We start from the raw sequence: 12,100 nt of genomic DNA, 5'->3' as shown, positions 1-12,100 counted from the left end.
CAGTAGCCTGCTCACTTAGGGCTCTCTGCTGTCAAAAAAAAAAAGTAAATGGGAGAACGTCCAGTGAGCTTACTTGATTGTTGAGGTCACTGCAGGAAAACACACAAGGCTGTATAGATCAGGAAACTTGACACAGCTTCACAGAGCCATGCAGAGCACTTTAATTCCTGTAGTTGTGGAGTTCCACTTCAGTCAACAAGTATCGCTCCTGGGGATCATTTCAACATGCAAGAGTTAAAAACCGTAACATTTACATTTCAGTCTATAATGCCACTAATGGATTCCTTGGAAATTGTAGCTGAAACTGTATTAACTCTTCTATTTAATTTGAAGCATACTAGTTTGATGTTTGCTAGCAATATCTTGGGAACATTCAGAAAGCTTCCCTGGAAATGCATTCTGCCCATAGCTTACCACTGGCTTTGTGGTTTGTAACTCACATTTACTTGCTTTCTGTTTGCTGGGTCTATTTGCTTTAGGCTGCCCAGCTGGAGTTTGTCCCCTCTGTTGCTCCAAACCCTGTTTGTTGTATTCTTCTACCAGTACTGGATTTCTGTAAACAGGCCTTTAAATCTTGTTCTTGTCGCGTTTGCTGTGCGTTCAAAGACAGAGGTCAAATGTCAGGCTTTGTCTTCAAGGGAGCTTGGTGTTTTCTTTGTCTGACTTCAAAGTGAGAGGATTTATGCGACAGTCATGCTGGCTACTTCGGGTGTGCCTGAGGAAGGCTGTACAGTGTTATTTTTCAGCACACCAACATTTAAATGTCTGTAAATTCAGAACTTCAGAATTTGAAAAGCTGAAATTAAGCACGTTTTTGGTTATTCTGAAGTGTGGTGGAAACATATTTTAATACAATCAAAACAAATCAATACACTAGGTGATGACATTTCCATATCTGTTCTGTAATGGCAGGGCGCTACCATACCATGCTTATTCCCCTTTTCCCACTCCACTATGCACCACTTCACACTACGCCTCTCCACTACATCACTACACTCTACTTTCCACCAATCTATTCTATGCCACTTCAGTCTACGCCTCTCTACCCCACTCTGTGCCAGTGCACTCTACCCCACACTTCTCCACCCCACTGCACTCTGCTCTGTACACTCCAAACTGCCAGTGCACTCTACACCACTCTAATCTACTCTGCACTATACACCACTGTACTCTACCCTGTACCACTCCACTGTACTCTGAAACAATCTACTCTGTCACAGCACTCTACTCTGCCCACTGCACTCTACCCCAGTCTACTCAAAATCGATGCTCTGTGCCACTCTGCTCTCTGTGCCACTCCACTCCACGCTAGTGCATTATTTAAGAGTCCACTCTGCAACACTGCACCCTCGGCCACTGAACGCTGCAGCACTGCACTTCACTCTGCATCACTTCATTCTTTGCCACTCTACAACACTGCACACTCAGCCATTCCATTGAACTCTTCGCCACTCTTCTCTTCTCTGCTCTCCAAACTACCGCGCTCTACTCTGTGCCAGTGCACTCTATGCTCTACACTGTCACTCTGCATCACTCTCCTGAGCCAGTCCACTCTGAGCCACCGCCACTGCACTCTGCACTCTACACTAAAACAATCTACTTTACCCCACTGCACTGTACTCTGAAACAATCTACTCTACGCGACTCTATGCTACTCTATACCACTCTGTGCCACTCAACTCTATGCTACTGCACTGTACTCTGTGCCACCACACTTTACTCCAGGGCAATGTATTCTACAATACTGCATTGCACTCTACTCTGTACCACTCTACACCAATGCATTGTACACCACCTAAACCATATTCTACTCTACTCTGCATCGCTCCGCTCTACACCACTGCACTCTTTGCCAGTCCACTCTAAGCCACTCTAATGTACTATGCACCACTACACTCTACGCCACAACAATCTATTCTGCGCCACTGCTCCCTACTCGCGTCTCCCGACGCCACCTTACTCCGAACCAACTTTCACGACGCCACTGAAATCTACACCACAAAACTGCACTCAAAATCAATACACACTATGCCACTGACCTCTGCGCCACTACTCTGTACCACGTTATTCTGCTCCACTGCACTCTACACCATTGCTGCACCCTATGCCACTACACTCTATGCCACTCTAATCTACTATGCACCACTGCACTCTGACAGTGCAGTTAACACCACTTCATTCCTCACCTCTCTACTCTGCACCACTCTACACTATGGCAGTGTACTCTTCCCCACTCTACTATGCACCACTGTACTCTTAGGTACACCACTCTACTATACTCTATGCCACTCTACTCTGCAACACTGCCTTCTATGCCACCGCACTCTACCCTGCACCACTCCATGTCATTCTACTCTGAAACAATCTACTGTACGCTACTTCACTCTGCCCCACAGTACTCCACTCTCTGCCACTCTGCTTTGTGTCAGTGCTCTCTACGCCACAACTTTGTGCCATGGAACTGTACCCTGCAACACTTAACCTCACCCTTCATCTTACTCTGTGCCATTTCACTCTACTCTATGCTGTGCCGCACTGCCACTCTACTCTGTGCTATTCTGCTCTACGCCACTGCCCTCTGCACCACACTACGCCACTTTACTCTAAACCAGTGCACACTGTGCCTCTGCAATGTACGGCAACTACTCTACACCTCTGCACTCTACTCTATGCCAGTCTACTCAATACTGCACTCTCTGCCACGGAACTCCACAGCGCTTTACTCTGCACCACTGCACGCTACACCATTGCGCTCTCACTGCACAACATGCCACTCTGTTTTACTCTGCCCCACTGTGCTCTACTTCCCCCCCCCCCCCACAACGCTCTTCGCCACGCAGCTCTCCATTACCCCACCAACGTTTAGCCATGCTGAACAGCAGTCAAGCTGGTGTACAGAATGTGTTAAACATATTGGCTTTGCCATAATCAAAAGGAAGAATGGAGCACACTATTATTGATTTACTTCCAATAATAATTGAAACCCTGAGTCCTTTGGTTCTATTTAAACTTCAATAGACAACCATGGTACAGTTCAAATACATAATAAGTTCTACATATTGGCTACACTATTTGAAATTCACATTTAATACAAATAGAAACACACCTATACAAATAAAACTAATAATTCAAAATAACAACAGAAAATTAAAGAAATAAATATCACAAATTTGACACAACTAGTCTAGAAAGTCCATATCATTGAACTCCAGAGACTTAAAAGTCAAAAGACACCCAAGTCCAAAAAGTCCGTGACAAGGGTGTATGTTGTCCCATATGTTGACTTGAAGCAATGCAGTTTCTTAGTATCCAATGCGAAACAATTCGCTGCAGAATCCGAACCAAATTCAGCCGACACGTGTTTCGTCCCTAAAGGGACTTTCTCAAGGCTCGTCCCTTCGCATTTGGTATGAACTTTTCAAAATCTGTTTGTCCAGTAGGGTACAGGGGTGCTACACATCTGTACTAATTTCATTTCCAGTGGAGAGATTCCCGATGAAACGTAATTTTCTAACCTTACTGCAGGCAATCCCGTCGGGGAAAAGCATCTTCTCGTGCCGAAACCGCATCTTCTCGTGCGGTTTCGGCACGAGAAGATGCTTTTCCCCGACGGGATTGCCTGCAGTAAGGTTAGAAAATTACGTTTCATCGGGAATCTCTCCACTGGAAATGAAATTAGTACAGATGTGTAGCACCCCTGTACCCTACTGGACAAACAGATTTTGAAAAGTTCATACCAAATGCGAAGGGACGAGCCTTGAGAAAGTCCCTTTAGGGACGAAACACGTGTCGGCTGAATTTGGTTCGGATTCTGCAGCGAATTGTTTCGCATTGGATACTAAGAAACTGCATTGCTTCAAGTCAACATATGGGACAACATACACCCTTGTCACGGACTTTTTGGACTTGGGTGTCTTTTGACTTTTAAGTCTCTGGAGTTCAATGATATGGACTTTCTAGACGAGTTGTGTCAAATTTGTGATATTTATTTCTTTAATTTTCTGTTATTTTGAATTATTAGTTTTATTTGTATAGGTGTGTTTCTATTTGTATTAAATGTGAATTTCAAATAGTGTAGCCAATATGTAGAACTTATTATGTATTTGAACTGTACCATGGTTGTCTATTGAAGTTTAAATAGAACCAAAGGACTCAGGGTTTCAATTATTATTGGAAGTAAATCAATAATAGTGTGCTCCATTCTTCCTTTTGATTATAGTTTGTTGGTGCAAGTTTCTTGCCCCTTAATACATGTTGGACAACGGACATGTTTAGGATGTACTGAGCACCTGTGTTTACACTCTATATCAAAGGAAAGTGCGGCCTTTCTGTAGGGTTTTCTGTTGTCAATTGTTTTGGTCTAATGATATTGGCTTTGCCAGTGCTTGTTTCGGTTAAAGCCGTGTCACTTCTGAAAAACAGCTTTCATCCATTATGTAGTCCTAAGTTCTGTCAATATAGTAACTAATCTTTTTTTGGGTTTCCCCGGCAGGGAAGTGTGGGCAGTATCCTAGATAGAAAAGATGAGACAAAGACCCAGACTGTGGTGTGCAGCCAGCTCGGTGAGTATTTTCAAAACATATTGTTCGATGGCATCTGGGGGTCCTTCATTCTGTTTTGCAGCATCCTATTCACACAGTACTCAGCAGGCTGTATGTTCTCATCTGTTTAATTTAACTGTGAAGACCTATGTAACAAATATGAGGAGATGAAAGTCCTTATGTCTATTTCTCTACATTCAGTAAACTTAACCCTACATGGACTGCAGAATTACCCTCCTTTACCCAGGCCTGTTTTTCTCCGGGACCTCCTTAAATGAATTACTGCTTTTGTCTCCACCACTGCTTCACTTCTGGCAGGTGTTACAGCTCCTGCCTGGGGGAGGTGATGGCATCTCCACCCAGTGCAGGCTTTGTTAATAGCCACAGAGTGACAAAGGCACTCTCCCCATGTGGCCAGCAACATGTCTCGAGTGTGGCAGGCTGCTAAAACCAGTCAGCCTACACGGGTAGTTGGTTAAGGTTTCAGGGGGCACCTCTAAGGTGCCCTCTGGGGTGTATTTTACAATAAAATGTACACTGGCATCAGTGTGGTAATCTTTGGGCATGCTGTTACTCTGTTTCTTCTAAATTGCAGGATACTGGCGAAGACGGATCACTCTTCCTTGATCCTCGCAGGCTGTGTATCCTCGACAATAGTGCAATTTACAGAGCATGTTGCATGTTCTACATTATAGCTTAAGCTCATTCTAGGCTTCCGGCCACACACAGCAGCGTCTTACTTTGCAACGATATTTGGTCCAAGCCTGACCACTTAGTGCCTGACTACATAGAATTTGACCTCTTGGACTTTTCACCCATTAGAAGAAATATTTTGCTCTAGTGGAACACACACCAGCCACAAAGATCTACAGTGCCAGTAAAACATTTCTAGATGTGTTGTGAAAACTGGGGCATCCACCTGGTCTCCACGTAGCCTGACCAAATCCTTCCATACCTACTGCATCGGGCCTAGGGTGACCCAAGTACTGCTCAGTAAGAGCCGTTTTTCAGATTTGACTTAGAAAGGTCATCCTTTGAAATAACCTGATGTTCATGCTGAGTACCTCTGAATTTTCATCTGGATAAGCCTGTTATTCTAGACTTGCTTTTTTCCTAATCCTCCAACATCAGCAGAAAAACCTCTGCACTCTGACACATACACGAGCATCAGATATCACCAGCTGTTTGTGTCCTTTGGCCATCCAAACAGTGATTAGCATGCCAGCCTGCTTCACCTTCTGCCCCACAAGGTCAGACGTATTGTATCAGAAGCATGGCAACAACAGCTGCACTTCACACCAAGTGCCTTTGCAAGATATCTTTTGTGTAGCCACATGAAAGAGCAGGCAGACTCACACATAGCAGAACTGTCTGGGTGTCTATGCAGAGGTAATCTCAGCAGGGTGACAGGCAGTCCTCCACAACCTTTTTCAGTAAAGCCTGCTTCCCCTTTTATTATAAAGTTGTGTACTGTTTGCTATTGTGAAAAAAGCATGTGAAAAAACTAAAGATCAGTGCTGGAGAAGAAATTAGTTCCTTACTGGAATTGCAGTTTCCACCGTTGGTAGGAGGTAGATAGGGAGGGTGGAGAGGGTGTGCAATGACAGGAACAGTGTACAATAATGGAAGAAGGGGGTCACTCTCCAGAAAGGAGGGAAGTGATGAAAGAGGAGCACTGACAAGAGAGGTCCACAGTTAACTATGGGGTGATCAATGACAGGAGAGGCTGATACTGATTAAATAGTGGTGCAGTAACTGGAGAGAAAGGACACTCATGAAAGAGGAACAAGTGCTGCAGTAGGCAGACAGGAATGGGAGGTCTGGACAGTGATGAGGAATGTTTATACTTATGTATGGAGTGGATATTTAAGGTAGAAGGAAAGTGATGGGGCTGTGAGGAATATCTGGGCAGGGATAGGAAATTTAAGCTAGGAATCATGAGGTGGCTCTGACTGGAGAATGCGCCTATGAGTGCCATACACAAGAAAGCAAATTCACAATGCAAAGGGAAAGGACAAATAATGTAAGGGCAAATTCCTCTATCCATAGCGTCCCAGTAAATCTCAACCTGGCCAGAAGTCTGCTAGATTTGGCAGGAAACCAGACCCATTCTATGCAGAAAGGGGTGGGGGTCTCTGCCCAGGCCCTAAAACGTTTGATAGATATTTCTAAACACAGATTCTTCACCTTAGGATAATCTCTAGGCTGTATCTGGAAACTTTCCAGCAGTGCTCCCATGTGCTGCTAGGTGGTTCCATGCAGCTTCACATCGTCTCTTTACTGACCTGGAAGTAATAGAGCAGAGGTGCATAAACGCCACTCCTCCGCGCTGATGTAATTTCCTTATTTCTGCATGTTAGAAATCCAACAAAAAGCTCTGCGCCCAGTCTTGTTTGTCAGTTCTCCGATGGCTTTTAAAACAATTTTAGTGTGCTGAGGAATAGTGTCCCCAAACTATGCCACGAATGCAGGAAACATGTTAGTCACGGACCTGCATGCACTGGCTCTCTGGTGTCTGGGTTCGGACTAGACTCAAATTCCTGCGTTTATGTCCTCTTGAAGGTGATCTGGGGCTGGGAGATGAAGCCATATGTCAGCGAACACAAGAATGAATTGCAGCCAAATCAGGATCCTGCTCCTGCTTCAATGCATGAGTGCAGATTCTGTCCTGCTTCCACAATTGGTTAACTTTGTGCTCAAAGTCCTCTGATAACTCCAAGAGCAATTCTCAAAAAAGCAAAGCTGGATTCAACCCCAGGCCAACATTCTGAACCTAAAGAAAAGTGATTATGGCATTAGAATGTCAGTAGGTCTCCAGTCACAGAGCCGATTCCTCAAGAGATTCAAGTGCACCCAGAGTTTCCTGGGCCATGGGTGACATCGCAGCATATTGAGGCATTCAAGGAGGCCATGCTGCAGATGTTTGGTGTGCTTCTGGTTCCCTTTGGTGTGCCTTCAGGTCCCAAGGAACCACAGGTGCCCCCTGACTGGTTGTCACCAGCATTGGGGAGGGTTGTTACACTTGCTGTTTTTCCAAAGGAAGATGAGGGGCTCAAATCAATTTTAGACCTTCACCCTCTGAATGCCTTCTTGCAGAAGGACAAATTCAAAGTTCTCACCCTGACCCAGATCCTAACTGCCCTGAAACTGGTCAGCTGTATTGGAGTCTTTAGACCTGCAGTATGTGCATACAGCCGTCCTGCAGCCCCAGAGATGGTCTCTGTGGGTCAAGGTAGACCCGGAGCATTTTCAGTTTGCTGTTCTCTGCTTCAGACTCAACCGCACCTTTTGGGTGTTCACGAAAGTGATGGTGGTAGTCACAACTCACCTTCGGAGGTCAGGGTACCATCTTCTCCTACATTGACAAATGGCTGGTTGAAGGCATACTTGACACAGACCGTTGTAGACCACCTTTAGATTACAGCAAGCAAACTTCCTGATATTGCTGGAGTTCACTATCAGTGAAACAATGTCGCACCTGACTTATTCACAGCGGCTCCCATTCATTGAAGCTGTTTTGGACACACTGCTGTTCCGGGACTTACCTCCACTGCAAACAGTCCAGGACACTGGGGCTGTGATCCTAATGTTTCCTCAGTCCTGGATCACTGTAAGAACAGCTGTGAGGCTTCTTGGCTGCCTAGCCCGTCTGCATTCTACTTATAAGCTTTGCCAAATGGCATATGCAAATTCAGCAATAGGATCTAAAGTTTCTGTGAAAATGACTAAAATTGGTCCAGCAGCAGGCCCTTCTCCCTTCTCACCTAGAGCTTCTGTACTGAATGATGCGTCCTGGCTGGGCTTGGCTGAGGAGGTTGAATTCAGCGGACTGTTCTCAGTCAGAAACCCAGCTCCACGTCAGTCTGTTGGAACTGCAGGCCATGCACCTGGCTCAGAAGGCCTTTCTGCAATCCATCAAGGGGAGCCTCATGCAGGTTCTCATAGACAAGACTACCACTTTATGGGATTACAACTAAAAGGGTGCAATGGGATCCGGGGTAGTGTGCCAGGAGTCTGTGCGTCTCTGGGATTGATTGGTGCACAAGCTAATTTCCCTGAACATCAAGCACGTATTGGGGTCCTGACAGGGAAGACGAGATGAGCAGGTGGCGTCAGTCAGACCCTCTGTTGTGTCTGTCCCGAGGTGGCGCAGGATCACCTTCCAGCAGTGGGGAGAATTGACTAGATTTTTTTCATACATCTTTTGACAATATCCAACCTGCAGTGTTGAAAGTTTTGAGTTTTGGAGTTTCTACATTAACATTCATTAGGAGATGCATATCGGCTGGAATGGAACATTGGACTCGTGTATCCCTTCCTGTCCCCCCTGCTTGGAGTTCTGAAAAAGATCAAGACAATTAGTTGCAGCATATCGAGGCAGGAGAGTGTGGTACCCGGACCTCTGGGCACTGTCCTCTGATCTAGCCACTTTCTGAAAATCTTCTGTTGTAGCAGCAGGACGGGGCCCTCCTCTCAAATGAGCACAGTCAGCACCTACATATATGGAGATTGGTCGAACAGCAACTGTCTGCATTTGTTTTGCTGCCTGAAGTGGTAGAAGTCTTCCTTGCCCCCAGACGCCCTTCCACAAAATCTAATTATGCCGGGCACAGATTTAGACAGATTTATGGCCTGGTATGGCATACATAAGGCTTATCCTTTGCAGCAAAGCTGTTGGACGTTCTTTTGTTTTATCTTTGGCCCAGCAAGGTTTTGCAGTGTGCACTATGAAGGGTTGGTCATTAATTGGTCCTTTCTATGGTTACTGGAACAACCTTCCTTGGTTAAAAAACCACGTAAACAATAAGGTTTTTGAGGAGTCCTCCAGGATCAAAATAACGGGAGGCTGTGCTGAAGAGTTCTTTGTCAAGGTGGATAGTCGCCTGCGTCAAGGTAAGCTACACATTAGCCAACAAGCAGCCCCCGGAAAGGTCTGAGAGCTCATTCTGCCACAGCTTTGACTGCTACTGCTGCATTTGTTTGTGGGGGTCCTGTATTTGACATCTACCATGCTGCAATGTAGAAGTAACTGTATATATTCATGAAGCACTACTGCCTTCACAGCTAGGTCCTGCAGAATGTTTTGGTTGGATTCCCTTCGATGGGACCTCCATCTGGGGAAATACTGCTTTGGGATCTTTTTAGGGCAAGGAGTCTAACCGCATACTCCTCACTGCCTTCCACATTTTGAGGAGTGCCCTCTTTTTACAATTTAAAATGGTCCGAATTTAGTGTTTGGCACAATGGTCCCGACATTTGTTCATGATCTGCAGCTGAGGGTGAAGAAAGTGAGAAAATAAGAAACTGACATTCGCTTACAGGGTTAGTGCAAATACAGTTCTACTCTGTCACTTCTGGAGTGCTACGGAGCCAATGCGGAGCAGCATGGCTCACTATAGCACTGCTGAAAAAGTTTGTTTCCAGCCTGGCACCTGGGGAATGTAATGAGGTAGGAATCTGCTGTTAAATAGAGGATCCATCAGAAATATCATTACCAAAAGTAAATCATTTGTTCTTCAACGCATATTATTCATGACATTTTATTTTTTATTTTTATGATTGCAGATTTGACCCATCTTAGAGACCGAAATGTGGAGGACCTCTCTGGAGGAGAGCTTCAACGATTTGCCTGTGCCGTTGTATGCATCCAGAAAGCAGATATGTACGACAAACAACTCCGTTTTGCTACGTTGTTACTCCTGTATTGAAACTTCATTAGTCTTTTTCAATGTCCAGACTTTTATAGTGAATACATATTTACGGGCTGACTGTATTTCTTCTCTGGCATGTGGAATGTTAATTACGGTAGATTAGCTGTGGGATGAGCTTGACCGTTTTGTAGCCTATTTTCAGTCATCCATGAGGTGGTTGTCATTTGAGCTTAATGTTTGCCTTTTAAGCCGGATGCCCGGTGAATCGGGAGGCACCGCTTCTAGCCTGTGAGGTGTGTGGGCACCTTCCTTGAGATTTTCTTTGTCTGTTAATTAGGATTCTAAAGCGGAGGTGCATACATCACGTCTGCTCCGATGTTTCTCTTAGAGAAGTAGAAGTTTTAGTTTGCCTCTTACACTTCCACCTATACTCTGCTCCACCATTGATAATTTCTACCTTGGATGGAAATGTCTGGCAGCATGTTTACCTCTAGATCACATGTTCTGCACAGGTGTGCAAGCCTTCCAGCCGCCTACCATTCTGTGCAGGATATTTAGGTTCACACTACCGCTGCAACTCAAACCACTTTGGCGTTGCAGGGTGGGAAATGCATCACGTCTTTGCTAATGTAACCAAAAAAATTAGGAAACTGGCAGAGTGGAACACTAAAGAGAAAACAAATTAGGTGGGAAACTCGCCATTCAGCAGAGATGGGGAAGCGATGCGTGTGGAGCTTTGGAGCATCCTACAATCCTTTACCTGCTCCTGCCATTTATGTGGGGTTCGGACATTTCCAATTTATTTTTCTTCAAACAAGTGCTTTCGAGGTGATTTAACTCCTGATTCCTCACCTGAAACAAACAATGTTGGTATTTTGTTATGTAAAAAAAAAAACGGCATTCTAGTAAATTTCGGATCTTGTTTCCTTTAGTTTCATGTTTGATGAACCATCAAGTTACCTGGATGTGAAGCAGCGTCTAAAGGCTGCCATCACTATTCGATCTCTCATTGACCCCGATAGGTAAGGAGTGTGGTCAGTTAAGTGTTGATATTTGTGTTATATTTGTGGATATTGATTTTATTTATAGCTCTATTTTTCTGTATGACCTCATCTTGTTCCTCTTCCGGGGTTAATTGCAACCCCTCAGAAGCCATGCCCTCTTGAATAGGTGTTGATGTATACTTCTTTGATCAGAGCTTTTTTTTCTTATGAATCTGGCACTTTGCTACATGTGAGGTGTACCTTTCTGTACTTCTCACGTGTATATGTAACAGATTGGATGTGTCAAGGGTCTGAATTGTTCTGGTATATCGCTCCAAAATGTAATATCCTGTGCTAAATTCCAGCCTGCTAGCTTAGACTGCATGTTCCCATAATAATAGCAATAACACTTCACTTCTGCCAAGTCTTAATTGCCCTTCTATTTATTTTGATCAGGACTCCACTGATGGGTTTTCATGGTGAATTGGCGAATGATGTTCAGCCGTCTTTCACAGTTTCCTCTTACTGCCAAGCTTTTCAAAATCATAGGTTCCGTCTCAACCAGTTCCTGTTAAGCTGCCGTCCATTTTTCTTTTATGAGATCCAAAAGTGTAGGGTTAACATGTCAACTGTGACACATGATTTACAGATGTAAAGTTTAATGTTTAGTAGTGTTTGCTTTCTTTAAAACGTTAGAAGAGCACAGAAAAATCCTTGAAAAGGGTTTGCAATGCATTATAGGGTCAAAATATGTGTTTTTACATCTGAGTGCCCGTAGGAACTTTTGGTCACCATTGCAGTAAAAAAACATTGACTCATGCAAGCATTGGCATGAGTGTTGAGCTTCACTTTGTTGTTTTCACTCCAGTGCTTTTTTGAGAGATTAACTTTTGAGAAAGGTGCTGGGTGGGCGTAAAAGGGTTAG

General features: G+C 44.5%; 1 protein-coding gene across 1 annotated transcript in view; it reads left to right on the top strand.

Annotated features, from left to right (window-relative positions):
- The window catches only part of ABCE1 (ATP binding cassette subfamily E member 1), a 222,238-nt gene that overhangs the window by 55,328 nt on the left and 154,810 nt on the right, over nt 1-12,100 (top strand). Inside the window, exons 7-9 of the mRNA XM_069242598.1 lie at nt 4,493-4,562; nt 10,107-10,203; nt 11,125-11,214. Coding sequence (XP_069098699.1) covers nt 4,493-4,562; nt 10,107-10,203; nt 11,125-11,214 — 257 coding nt within the window. The remainder of the gene's footprint in view (nt 1-4,492; nt 4,563-10,106; nt 10,204-11,124; nt 11,215-12,100) is intronic.

Source organism: Pleurodeles waltl, chromosome 1_2 (genome assembly GCF_031143425.1).
Source record: "Pleurodeles waltl isolate 20211129_DDA chromosome 1_2, aPleWal1.hap1.20221129, whole genome shotgun sequence".
In the NCBI taxonomy this organism is placed as follows: Eukaryota; Metazoa; Chordata; class Amphibia; order Caudata; family Salamandridae; genus Pleurodeles; species Pleurodeles waltl.
This window is presented reverse-complemented; position numbering and strand designations above follow the sequence as displayed.